This window comes from Rhinoderma darwinii, chromosome 10 (genome assembly GCF_050947455.1).
Source record: "Rhinoderma darwinii isolate aRhiDar2 chromosome 10, aRhiDar2.hap1, whole genome shotgun sequence".
Classification (NCBI taxonomy): domain Eukaryota; kingdom Metazoa; phylum Chordata; class Amphibia; order Anura; family Rhinodermatidae; genus Rhinoderma; species Rhinoderma darwinii.
Window position 1 is genome coordinate 75,858,321 of NC_134696.1, and position 13,961 is coordinate 75,872,281.

At 42.4% G+C, this 13,961-nt stretch overlaps 1 protein-coding gene across 2 annotated transcripts in view; it reads right to left on the reverse strand.

Moving 5' to 3' along the window:
• Positions 1-8,660, reverse strand: part of DRC12 (dynein regulatory complex subunit 12 homolog) — a 155,903-nt gene extending 147,243 nt beyond the window's left edge. For both annotated transcript variants that reach the window (XM_075838907.1, XM_075838905.1), the window contains exon 1: positions 8,584-8,660. In XM_075838907.1, the coding sequence (XP_075695022.1) occupies positions 8,584-8,659 (76 nt within the window). In that variant the 5' untranslated portion in view covers position 8,660. The remainder of the gene's footprint in view (positions 1-8,583) is intronic.
• Positions 8,661-13,961: the final 5,301 nt, after the last annotated feature.

Genomic DNA, 13,961 nt, shown 5'->3' on the forward strand with positions numbered 1-13,961 from the left:
ACAGCCCCCTCTGTAGGTAACTCCAAACAGCCCCCTCTGTAGATAACTCCATACAGCCCCCTCTGTAGATAGCGCCATACAGCCCCCTCTGTAGATAGCGCCATACAGCCCCCTCTGTAGATAACGCCATACAGCCCCCACTGTAGAGAACGCCATACAGCCCCCCTGTAGATAACTCCATACAGCCCCCTCTGTAGATAACTCCATACAGCCCCCTCTGTAGATAGCGCCATACAGCCCCCCTGTAGAGAACGCCATACAGCCATTCAGCCCCCTCTGTAGATAACGCCATACAGCCCTCCTCTGAAGATAACTCCATAAGCCCCCTCTGTAGATAACTCCATAGAGCCCCCTCTGAAGATAGCGCCATACAGCCCCCCTGTAGAGAACGCCATACAGCCCCCTCTGTAGATAGCACCATACAGCCCCCTCTGTAGATAACACCATACAGCCCCCTCTGTAGATAACACCATACAGCCCCCTCTGTAGATTACTCTATACAGCCCCTTCTGTAGATAGCGCCATACAGCCCCCCTGTAGATAACGCCATACAGCCCCCTCTGTAGATAAATCCATACAGCCCCCTCTGTAGATAACACCATACAGCCCCCTCTGTAGATAGCGCCATACAGCCCCCTCTGTAGAGAACGCCATACAGCCCCCTCTATAGATAACTCCATACAGCCCCCCTCTGTAGATAACTCCATAAGCCCCCTCTGTAGATAACTCCATACAGCCCTCTCTGTAGATACCTCCATACAGCCCCCCTGTAGATAGCACCATACAGCCCCCTGTAGATAACGCCATACAGCCCCCTCTGTAGATAACGCCATACAGCCCCCTCGGTAGATTACTCCATACAGCCCCCTCTGTAGATAACTCCATACAGCCCCCTCTGTAGATAACTCCATACAGCCCCCTCTGTAGATAACTCCATACAGCCCCCTCTGTAGAGAACGCCATACAGCCCCCACTGTAGAGAACGCCATACAGCCCCCTTTTGTAAAGGATCTGCCAGGCACAGCTTCGGGGTTAACTCCCTTAATTAATCAGTCAGCACCTGAATCTACATCCCTGAGACTGACTCCAGCTTCCACCACTCAGGCTGGCAGGCTTAGGAGTGGGAGAGCCTATCGCAGCCTGGCCAGACTCAGCTAGCTCCCGCCCTCTGTCTATTTATACCTGCATTTCCTGTTACTCCTTGCTTGTTATTCTTTTTCGTGTGGTTTCCTGGCCCAGCTACAGCTCCTTCTATTTTGTTCCTGCTCCATACAGACCCTGGCTTACTGACTACTCTTCTGCTCTTCGTTTGGTACCTCGCACACTCCTGGCTTGACTCGGCTCGTTCACCACTCTGGTTGCCCACGGTGTTGCCGTGGGCAACTGCCCCTTTCCCTTGCTTGTATTCCCTTGTATGTTTGTCGTGTTTGTCGTGCACTTACTGAGTGCAGGGACCGCCGCCCAGTTGTACCCCGTCGCCTAGGGCGGGTCGTTGCAAGTAGGCAGGGACAGAGTGGCGGGTAGATTAGGGCTCACTTGTCCGTTTCCCTACCCCCGGTCATTACACCTTTGTAGATAACGCCATGGGCAAAGGCCCATTTACCGAACTACGGGTTCCATCTACAAAATATGCACCCCTAAGTGACAACACACCGATTGATGTTTTTGTGAAGGTGGTTGAGGATCAGCTAAAATTGATCAACCAAAGAGAACACTGTTCTAATATTTCTAGCAATGAGATGGCTGGCCTACTATCTCTAGAAAGGGATGATAATATCATTATAAAGCCCTTTGATAAAGGGGGGAATATTGTGGTGATGAATCGACCACAATATAGTAAGATGTGCCATGACATCCTTGATGATCGCAACTGTTATGGGGTACTTACCAGAAATCCTACTGCAAACTTTAAAGGTAAACTTTTGAACATCCTTGGTCCAGCGAAATCAGGCAATCTTATTAATGACAGAGAGATGAATTTTATACTTAAGGAGCACCCACAAATGGCAACATTTTATAGCCTGCCCAAGATACACAAGGGGGTGAATCCTTTGAAAGGTCGCCCCATTGTGTCGGGGATTGACAGCCTCACGCAGAATGCGAGCCTGTACCTGGACCAGGTCCTCAGGCCATTCGTGGTGTCCCTGCCATCATACGTGAGGGACACCATGGATGTACTGAGAAGACTGGAGGGTATATGCTGCGATGATGATGTTTTGTTGGCATCTTTAGATGTTGAGTCCCTATATAGCTCCATCCCACATAATCAGGGATGTAGAGCCATTGAATATTTCCTAATGGATAAAGGGATACAATATCAGGCCCATAATAAATTTACCATTGAACTGTTGAGATTTGTTTTAGAACACAACTTCTTTTTATTTGATCAGAAGATTTACCACCAGCTCAGAGGAGTGGCCATGGGTAGCCCTTGTGCTCCTACCTTTGCCAATCTTTATTTGGGGTGGTGGGAAAAAGAGGTTGTGTTCAGTGACCTTATGGACAAATGGTCATCATCTATCTTACTTTGGATTAGATTTATAGATGACATTTTGATTTTGTGGACAGGGACTAGGCGGGATTTTCAGGAGTTTGTGGAGATGCTGAACGCCAATGAATTGGGTCTATTTTTTACATCTGAAATCCAAGACACCAAAATTACATTTTTGGATATTCTGATCTCCAAAACTGACACAGGGATGCTACAGACGAACATGTACCGCAAAGAGACTGCGACCAATAGTTTACTGCGCTGGGAAAGTTGGCACCCAATTAGCCTGAAGAGAGGAATACCGAAGGGCCAGTATCTCAGGGCACGTTGAAATTGCTCCACCATTTCGGACTTTAGGGTATCCGCACGTGACCTCGAGAATAGATTCAGACATAGGGGGTACCCCAGGGATGTATTGAGAGGGGCATATCAAAATGCCTTGGGTTGCAACAGGAACGATCTCCTGAACCCTAAACTGAAGATAGTGGAGGAAGAGTCGATCAGAGTGATCGGTACTTTTGACTCTGCCAGTAGAGAGGTGAGGGAAGTTCTTAAGCGTTTCTGGGGCATCCTTAAGGCAGACCCCGATGTGGGGGACCTGGTAGGAGACTCCCCGCTTATTACATACAGGAGGGGGCGGAACCTTAGGGACCGATTGGTTCATAGTCATCTACTACCACAGGCACAGTGCAGTACTTGGTTGGAGAACAGTCTAAAAGGTACTTATAGATGTGGAACATGCAAAGCATGTGTGTCCATTATATGTAGCAGGAGTTTTAGTAGCACGAAAACTGGTAAAACATTTGACAACAGGTCATACATCAACTGTAAAACGAAAGGCATTGTATACATGATTACTTGTAGATGTGGTCTACAGTACGTGGGTAAACCAAAAAGGGAGTTTAGGAGAAGGATCCGTGACCACATTGGGGATGTCAGGAGGAAGGTGGACACCCCGGTATCAAGACACGTATGGTCCTGTCACGATGGGGATGTTACAGCTCTTGGCTTTCAGGGAATTGAATATGTCAGACCCATCGCGAGAGGGGGGGACCTGGACAAGAAAATATTACAAAAGGAGGCTGAATGGATATTTAGGATGCAGACCATAAATCCCCATGGCCTGAATGAGCAAATCTCCTATTCTTGTTTTCTCTAGTTACATTGTGCCTCTTATTTCGTATTCCTCTCTGTCGAGTCGTTTGTGCCTTATTGCGACAAGTTGTGATTTTGGTTACTCCCAGGTATCTCTGTGAATATACCAATATATAGTATTTTGACTGACAATGGCATCTCTGATAATTGGGGATGTCTCTGTGAATATATCAATATATTATATTTTGATTGACAAATGGTATTTCAGTCCCTATTCACACTATGCGTTTTCTATTGCGATTTGTGGCTGTAGTGTTCTCCACTTGCTGACCTTTTCCTTTCTATTTACTTTTTATGTCTTCCTATTGTACCTCCCGTTTGAGATTAAGGGAGCGACTATGGATGGGAGTTTTTCCTCCGCCGGGCACCCTCCGTTTCTTTTTCGGAGGATGCTCGTATAGGACTTCTATGCGTACTCCTTGTGGGATAATGGGCTATGCCCATTCTCTATCTGAGTTTGATCCCTGGCTAGTAGGGTAACGATCAGTTGCTAGGCATCTATGGAATCACTGGGGGTCAGTCTCCTCTTGACGACTCCCGTGATACTTATCTCCTCCACCTCACACTGCCCCGCTTGTTTGGGGACGGTGTTATGTGTGATAGGAGGGACATTCGTTCTTTATCCATTCCTTGTTGTTTGATGTTGACAGCAGTTTAGGAGCCGCGTCTAGCGTCCCCTAGTAACTATGGATGCTTTGTCGTCTGTATCGTGAGGCGCCGCCTCCGGCACGTCACAATGTGCGTGTTGCATGCGGATTGGCGGTTGCCCCGGTGACGATTGGAATGAGGGCGGGCTCTCCATCGTATAAGCCTGCAGCTTCCCGGGCGCGTGTGCGGTCATTGTATCAGAGCCGTTCACGCGTCTGGAGGCTAAAATCTGCACATATACAGTGCTATCCAGCTTTTGAAATCTAACAATTCTAATTGAAATCGCTATCTAGTAATCCCTGATGAGGCATCACTCTTGATGTGTTGCTGAAACGCGTTGGATCTGGATAGATTGTTATCTATTGGCAAGGGTGTAGCGAAATACTATACAATAAGCAGGGAGGGTGGTCCTGGAGTGTTTGAGAAACTTCGTTCACTTTGGTACACCTCTCCTGTCGCCAATCACTTGCTTTTGCCTGTTTCTGGAAATAATGGCTGGTTGAGCCATACCTTTTATCAATTTAACAATAAATTAATTTTTAATCGTTCTATCAGGCGGTGAATAAATATCCAAAAAGGGGTCAAAAAGTGAGCCCGGAAACTATAGACCTGTAAGTTTGACCTCCATTGTGGATAAAATATTTGAGGGTTTTCTAAGAGATTCTATTCTCGAGTATCTCAATGAAAATAAACTGTTAACGCAGCATGAGTATGGGTTTAACCCATTAGTGACCGGCACATTTTACGTCGGTCACTAACGGGCCTTATTCCGATGCCATAGACTTTTTACGTCGCGGCATCGGAAAAAGTAAACAGAGCAGGGAGCTGTCAAATCTCCCTGCTCTCAGCTGCCAGATGTAGCTGAGGGCTGGGAGCGTCCCTGCTCTGCCGGGTGAGATCGATATAAGTATCGATCTCACCAATTTAACCCCTCGGAGGCATGACCTAGCAGATGCCTGTCCGTTTTAAACAGACAGGCATAATACACTGCAATACAGAAGTATTGCAGTGTATTATAATAGCGATCGCAGAATCGCATATTAAAGTCCCCTAGTCGGACTAGTAAAAAAGTAAAAAAAAAAAGTTTCATAAATGTAATTTAAAAAAAATGTGAAAAAAAAATTAAAAACCCACTTTTTCCTCTTACAAACTGCTTTAGTATTAAAAAAACAAAATAAAGTAAAAAAGTTACACATATTTGGTATCGCCGCGTCCATAACGACCCCGACTATAAAGCTATTACATTACTTAACCCGCACGGTTAACGCCGTAAAAAATGTAATTAAAAAAGATGGAAAAATTGCTGTTTTCTGTGAATCCTGACTTTAAAAAAATTTGATTAAAAAGTGATCAAAAAGTCGCATCTACTCCAAAATGGTACCAATAAAAACTAAAAGTCGTCCCGCAAAAAAAAAGCCCTCATACAACTGCATCGGCGAAAAAATAAAAACGTTACGGCTCTTCAAATATGGAGACACAAAAACAAATAATTTTGAAAAAAAAGTGTTTTTACTGTGTAAAAGTAGTAAAACATTCAAAAACTATACAAATTTGGTACCATTGCAATCGTAACAACCCGCTGAATAAAGTTATTGTGTTCTTTATACCACACGGTAAACGGCGTAGTTTTAGGACGCATAAAAGAGTGGCGAAATTTCAGATTTTTTTCTATTCGCCCCCCAAAAAAAGTTAATAAAGGTTAATCAATAAATAATATGTACCTCAAAATGGTGCTATTAAAAAATACAACTTGTCCCGCAAAAAACAAGACCTTATACAGCTATGTCGACGCAAAAATAAAAAAGTTATAGCTCTTGGAATACGACGATGGAAAAACTTAAAAAATAGCCTGGTCATTAAGGTCCAAAATAGGCTGGTCATTAAGGGGTTAAGAGGGATCGGTCCTGTCAAACCAATATGATTAGCATCTATGAGGATGTAAATTCTAGACTGGACCTGGGTAAGGCTGCGGATGTTGTGTATCTAGACTTTTAAAAGGCATCTGATACTGTGCCTCATAAAAGGTCGGTATATAAAATTAAAATGCTAGGACTGGGGGAAAATATGTGTAATTGGGTCAACAACTGGCTCAGTGATAGAGTGGTTATTAATGGCACATCCTCGGAGTGAGTCGCAGTTACCAGTGGGTCTCCACAGGGGTCAGTATTGGGCCCTCTTCTTTTTAATATGTTTATAAATTACTTTGTAGAGAGATTGCAGAGTATAATTTCAGTATTTGCAGATGATACTAAGGTCTGTAAAGTAATCAACGCAGAGGAGGATAATGAAATACTACAGTGGGATTTGGGGAAGCTAGAGGTTTGGGCAGAGAAATGGCAAATTAAGTTTAATGTGGATAAACATAAGATTATGCACTTGGGCCGAGGAAACATATTTTACAATAATGCATTAAATGGTATAACACTAGGTAAAAGTACTACTGAAAAAGATTTGGGGATATTGGTGGACAGTACATTTATCTTAACAACCAGTGCCAGGCAGCTGCTGCCAAGGCAAATAAAATCATGGGATGCTTCAAAAGAGGCATAGATGCTTGTGACAAGAACATAATTTTGCCCCTATACAAATCACATGAATGGAATATTGTGTACAATTTTGGGCACCTGTGTATAAGGACATAACTGAACTAGAACGGTTGCAAAGAAGGACGGCCAAGGTAATTAAAGAGGCTCTGTCACCAGATTTTGCAACCCCTATCTTCTATTGCAGCAGATCGGCGCTGTAATGTAGATAAGAGTAAAAAAAAATTTTTTTAAATAACGAGCATTTTTGGCCAAGTTATGACCATTTTTATATTTATGCAAATGAGGCTTTCTAAAGTACAACTGGGCGTGTTTAAAGTAAAAGTACAACTAGGCGTGTATTGTGTGCGTACATCTGGGCGTTTTTACTTCTTTTACTAGCTGGGCGTTGTGAATGGGAGTGTATGATGCTGACGAAGCAGCATCATCCACTTCTCTTCGTTACCACCCAGCTTCTGGCAGTGCACAGACACACAGCGTGTTCTCGAGAGATCACGCTGTGACGTCACTTCCTGCCCCAGGTCCTGCATCGTGTCGGACGAGCGAGGACACATCGGCACCAGAGGCTACAGTTGATTCTGCATCAGCGTTTGCAGGTAAGTAGCTACATCGACTTACCTGCAAACGCCGATGCTGCTGCAGAATCAAATGTAGCCTCTGGTGCCGATGTGTCCTCGCTCGTCCGACACGATGCAGGACCTGGGGCAGGAAGTGAGTGACGTCACAGCGTGATCTCTCGAGAACACGCTGTGTGTCTGCACTGCCAGAAGCTGGGCGTTCTGAAGAGAAGTGGATGGATACTTCTATTCACAACGCCCAGCTAGTAAAAGAAGTAAAAACGCCCAGATGTACGCACACAATACACACCCACTTGTACATAACTTTAAACACGCCCAGTTGTACTTAAGAAAGCCTCATTTGCATAAATATAAAAATGGTCATAACTTGGCCAAAAATGCTCGTTTTAAAAAAAACAAAAAACTTTACTCTTATCTACATTGCAGCGCCGATCTGCTGCAATAGGAGATAGGGGTTGCAAAATCTGGAGACAGAGCCTCTTTAAGGGAATGGGTGGATTGCAGTACCAAGATAGGCTATCAGACCTACAGGCCATTCAGTTTAGAAAAAAGACGGTTTAGGGGCGATCTAATTACAATGTAAAAATATATAACTGGAGAGTATGGAGATCTTTCTAATGATCTTTTTACACCTATATATATATGCAAAAAAATGGAGCTTCCAAAAAATAGCGCTGCTAACATCCAATAGAGGACAATTCAGTAGTTCAAAACAAGACTAAATTTATTAGAACAAACATAAAACGGACTACGCATTTCTACGCCGAACCGGCGTCTTCATCAGGTAAGATACAAATGAGAGAAATAACAGACAGTGCAATCAGAAGACACACTGTGACGAAAAAAACGCCAAAAACAGTTTGGAACAGGCAGCCTGCTGTGACGTAATGAATGTAAACAACATTCCAGTAAGTCATTTAACATATAGTAGTTGAGGAAAAATGCAAATGAAGAGAACAATACATATGTAAATAAGTTTTAACAGCAATAAAACGTGTAGACTGGATAGAAAATATATTCTAAAAACAAGGGGATCACTGTCGGGGATTGGAAATATGGAAGTGGTCTAACAGATATTATGAAAAAACTGATTTCAAATCATTCAAAACATAGTAATAACTAGAATTTATAAAATCCATACAGCAAAGTAAAAAATATATTTACATACCGCACGATGCCGGCTCTGTTAGCAGGCAGCTCCACGCAACACAGGCAGACACTCTGCAGAGCGTCCCTGGCGTCATAGCAACGCCAATCACAGAGCAGCAGAGGAACTGTGGGAGGAAGAGGCCAAAAGAAGATAAGATAAGGATTAACAGAGGGAAGACCAGTGGATAGCAGAATCAAGGTAAGTGATGTAGCAGTGTGCAAACTGTATTCTAAAGTGTATATTGAGTAGCAGTAAGGTATACTAACATCAATTTGTTCAATTGGGGTGATGGAAATTACTCTTGTGTACAGTGGTATTATACCTGACAGATTTACCAGACTTAAAGAGGCTCTGTCGCCACATTATAAGTGCCCTATCTCCTATATAAGGATGTCGGAGCTGTAATATAGGTGACAATAATGCTTTTTATTTAGAAAAACTATCTATTTTAAACCACTTTATGAGCGATTTTTTGCTTTATGCTAATGTGTTTCTTAATGCCCAAGTGGGCGTGTTTTTATGTTAGATCAAGTGGGCGTTGTACAGAGGAGTGTATGACGCTGACCAATCAGAATCATACACTTCTCTCCATTCATTTACACTGCGCTAGCGATATAGTTATATATTTATGTGCAGCCACATACACAAGCCCTAACATTACTACAGTGTCCTGATAATGAATATACATCACTACCAGCCTGGACGTGATGTGTACTCAGAATCCTGACACTTCTGAATCTTTTCTGTGAGATTCCAGCAAGGCAAACGTAATCTCATTTGAAATGACAGGTTACATCGTAATCTCGCAAGATTACGTTTGCCTTGCTGTAAATCTCACAGAGACGCTACAGACGTGTCAGGATTCTGAATACACATGACGTCCTGGCTGGTAGTGATGTATATTCATTATCAGGACACTGCAGTAATGTTAGTGTTTGTGTATGTGGCTGCACATATCGATATAACTATATCGCTAGTGCAGTGTAAATGAATGGAGAGAAGTGCATGACCCTGATTGGTCACTGATTGGTCAGCGTCATACACTCCCCTGTACAACGCCCTCTTGGTCTAACGTAAAAACACGTCCACTTGGGCATTAAGAAACTCATTAGCATAAAGCAAAAAATCGCTCATAAAGTGGTTTCAAATAGATCGTTTTTCGAAATAAAAAGCACTGCTGTCACCTGCATTATAGTGCAGATCTCCTTATATAGGAGATAGGGCACTTATAATGTGGTGACAGAGCCTCTTTAAGCAACGTGAAAACTTTTGGATTTTTAAAATGGGTTGTTTATATCCTGCAGGTTTAACCCCTTAATGACCGGGCCATTTTGCACGTTAATGACCAAGGATTATTTTTTGTTTTTTCACTGTCGCATTCCAAGAGTCGTAACTCTTTTTTTATTCCGTCTACATAGCCGCATAAAGGGTTGTTTTTTGCGGGACGAGTTGTATTTTGTAATTGTACCATTTTTAGATGCTTATAATATATTGATTAACTTTTATTAACTTTATTTTAGGAGAGAATTTAAAATAAGCAGCTATTCCAGCATTAATTTTCACGTTATAAATTTACGCCGTTTACTGTGCAGCGTAAATAACATGTTAACTTTATTCTATGGGTCGGCACGATTACGGGGATACCAAATATGTAAAGGTTTTATATGTTTTTTCTACGTTTGCACAATAAAAAGCCTTTTAGAAAAAAATTACTTGTTTTTGCATCGCCGCAATTTAAGAGCCGTCATTTTTTTATTTTTCCGTCTATGTGGCCGTATGTGGGCTTGATTTTTGCGGGACAATGTGTAGTTTTCATTAGTACAATTTTGGGGTACATAGGACTTATAGATTAACTTTTATTTTATTTTTTATGGGGGGAATGGGAAAAAAGAGAGAATTTTGCCGTTGTTTTTTGCGTTTTTTTTGGACGCCGTTCATCCGGCGGTTTAATTAATATGTTAATTTTATTGGTCAAGTTGTTACGAACGCGGGGATACCATTTATGTGTATGTGTGATTTGTTTTGACCGTTTTACTAAATAAAACCACTTTTTGGGCCAAAAAAGTAGATTATTTTGACTTTGACTGTAATTTTTTTTTTTTTTTTTTCACAAACTTTATTTAACTGTTTTACATTTTTTTTTTTAGTCCCACCAGGGGACTTCACTATGCGATGTGCCGATCGCATATATAATGCTTTGGTATACTTCGTATACCAAAGCATTATTGCCTGTCAGTGTAAAACTGATAGGCAACCTATTAGGTCATGCCTCTGGCATCGCCTAACAGGCAGATGCTGAAGACAGACCTGGGGGTCCTTGTTAGACCAACGGCTGTCATGGAAACCCGACGGCGACCCGCGATTTGTTTGCGGGGGCGCCGATCGGGTGACAGAGGGAGCTCCCCCCTGTCAAACACATTAAATGCCGCTGTCACTATTGAGAGCTGCATTTAATGGGTTAAACTGCCGGAATCGGCGCGCGCTTCGATTCCGGCAGTTGCAGCAGGAGCCAGGCTGAGTATAACAGCCGTGCTCCTGCCGCTGATCGCGTGGGTACAGTGTCAGTACCCGCGCGATCACAGGACGGATATATCCGTCCTCCTGCGCGAACTAGCAGCTGCTGAGGACGGATATATCCGTCCTTCGGCGTTAAGGAGTTAAATGAGCTGTCCGAAACTGCCTTAGATTAGCCATTTAAACTCATTATTTACACACTAACAAAAATTTGTTGAACTTCATGTTACTATTACATGCTCCCTGGGTTTTACATTGTCACATTGTTTTGTTTTAATTGCATGTGTGAATATTTATGTAATTGTTGTACCGAACATCAAACTCCTTACTACTACTCAATATACTCTTTAGAATACAGTTTGCACACTGCTACATCACTTACCTTGATTCTGCTATCTGCTGGTCTTCCCTCTGTGAATCCTTATCTTCTTTTGGCCTCTTCCTCCCACCATTCCTCTGCTGCTCTGTGACTGGCGTTGCTATGACGCCAGGGACGCTCTGCAGAGTGTCTGCCTGTGTTAGGCCTCATGCACACTTCCATCACCGTTTTATCGCCCGTTTTTGACGGATACGTGTGTCCGTTTTTGTTTCCGTGTGGTTTCCGTGTGCACTCCGTTTCCGTTCCGTGTTTTCGTTTTACACGGATGTTGTGCTTCCGTTTGGCTTCCGTTTTTCCGTTTAAAAAACGGAAGGTAAACTTCATTTGAACTAGTCACATGTCCCAGGAAACACCCATAGAAAGTTTACAAGAAGTTTTTGGTGCTGTTTTCTGCAGCTTTCAGAGCATAGAGAACAGTTTGAGATTACTCTGATTGGCTTGCTTTGGTTTTTTTGGATTTTTGAAGGAAATGTGTGCATTTACTTACATATATTGTGACGCTGGGCACTAGTTCCCTGCTGCCATCTGTGCGTCAAAAGCTCCATGGCAAGTTCCTCCCACACGGCGTCCTTTTTATAGCGGTCGTGGTAGCATTCTGCCCGCATATACCACAGTTCTGGGTGATCAGGCACCAATGCTATGAGTCTCTCCACATCTATCTTCAGGAATGAATGTGTACTGTAGTCTCTGAGTCTGTGAACTTTGGCTCACCCAGCCGTTGCTATGGCACCGGATCCGTCAAAAACGGACAGCACACTGAAGCCTTTCAGTGCCATCCGTTTTTTTGACTGACTCATTGATTTCTATGGGCCACACGGTCACTGAATCACTAACCAAAGTAGGACATGCTCTACTTTTGACGGAACGGAACAACGGATCCGTTTAAATAACTGAAGTGTGCATGGGCCCATTGAAATGAATGGGTTCAGGGTGGCAGTGACAAAAATGGATAGCACCCTGAAGGAAAAGACTGAAGTGGGCATGAAACCTAACGTGGAGCTACCTGCTAACAGAGCCGGCATCGTGCGGTATGTAAATATATTTTTTACTTTTCTGTATGGATTTTATAAATTCTAGTTATTACTATGTTTTGAATGATTTTAAATCAGTTTTTTCATAATATCTGTTAGACCACTTCCATATTTCCAGTCCCCGACAGTGATCCCCTTTTTAGAATATATTTTCTATCCAGTCTACACGTTTTATTGCTGTTAAAACTTATTTACATATGTATTGTTCTCTGCATTTGCATTTTTCCTCAACTACTATATGTTAACCCAGGGGTGGGCAAACTTTTTGACTCGCGGGCCACAATGGGTTCTAAAATTTGACAGAGGGGCCGGGCCAGGAGCATTTGGAGGGAGTGTTTGGGCCGGATATACTAAAGCATTAAATGTAGTGTGTGCAAACCTCATAGCACAGTAAGAACACTACAACCCAATTTATTAACTGTCTTTCAAATGTGAAAAATAGCCCTTATCAGTTAATAAATTTGTCTCAAGGAATATGCAAGATATGGCATTTACATACTATTTCGCAGATACTGGGAGGAGGAAATGTAAATAGATTAAAATAACATACGCACTGTGATTTATCAAGAAAAAAGTTCTGTTGACTCTGTAAATTAGCTGCCAACCTCTGAGCAGTAGCCGCCCGTTCTTGTGTTGACTGCTTGCTAGCATAGTTTGCATGCTTCGTGGCAAAGTGACGCTGATATTGTACTCTTTGAAAACCGAAGGGCTTAATGGTGACGTGAAACGAAGTGAAAATTAAAGTGAAATAAAGAGAAATACGCGCCACATTAACCCCTTAATGACCGGGCCATTTTGCACGTTAATGACCAAGGATTATTTTTTGTTTTTCCACGGTCGCATTCCAAGAGTCGTAACTCTTTTTTTATTCCGTCTACATAGCCGTATAAGGGCTTGTTTTTTCCGGGACGAGTTGTATTTTGTAATTGTACCATTTTTAGATGCTTATAACATATTGATTAACTTTTATTAACTTTATTTTAGGAGAGAATTGAAAATAAGCAGCTATTCCAGCATTAATTTTCACGTTATAAATTTACGCCGTTTACTATGCAGCGTAAATAACATGTTAACTTTATTCTATGGGTCGGCGCGATTACGGGGATACCAAATGTGTAAAGGTTTTATATGTTTTTTCTACGTTTGCACAATAAAAACCCTTTTAGAAAAAAATTACTTGTTTTTGCATCGCCGCGTTCCAAGAGGTGTAATTTTTTTATTTTTCCGTCGATGTGGCCGTACGTGGGATTGATTTTTGCGGGACAATGTGTAGTTTTCATTAGTACTATTTTGGGGTACATATGACTTATAGATGAACTTTTATTTTATTTTTTATGGGGGGAATGGGAGAAAAGAGAGAATTTTGCCGTTGTTTTTTGCGTTTTCTTTGGACGCCGTTCATCCGGCGGTTTAATTGTGTTCATTTTATTGGTCAAGTTGTTACGATCGCGGGGATACCATATATGTGTATG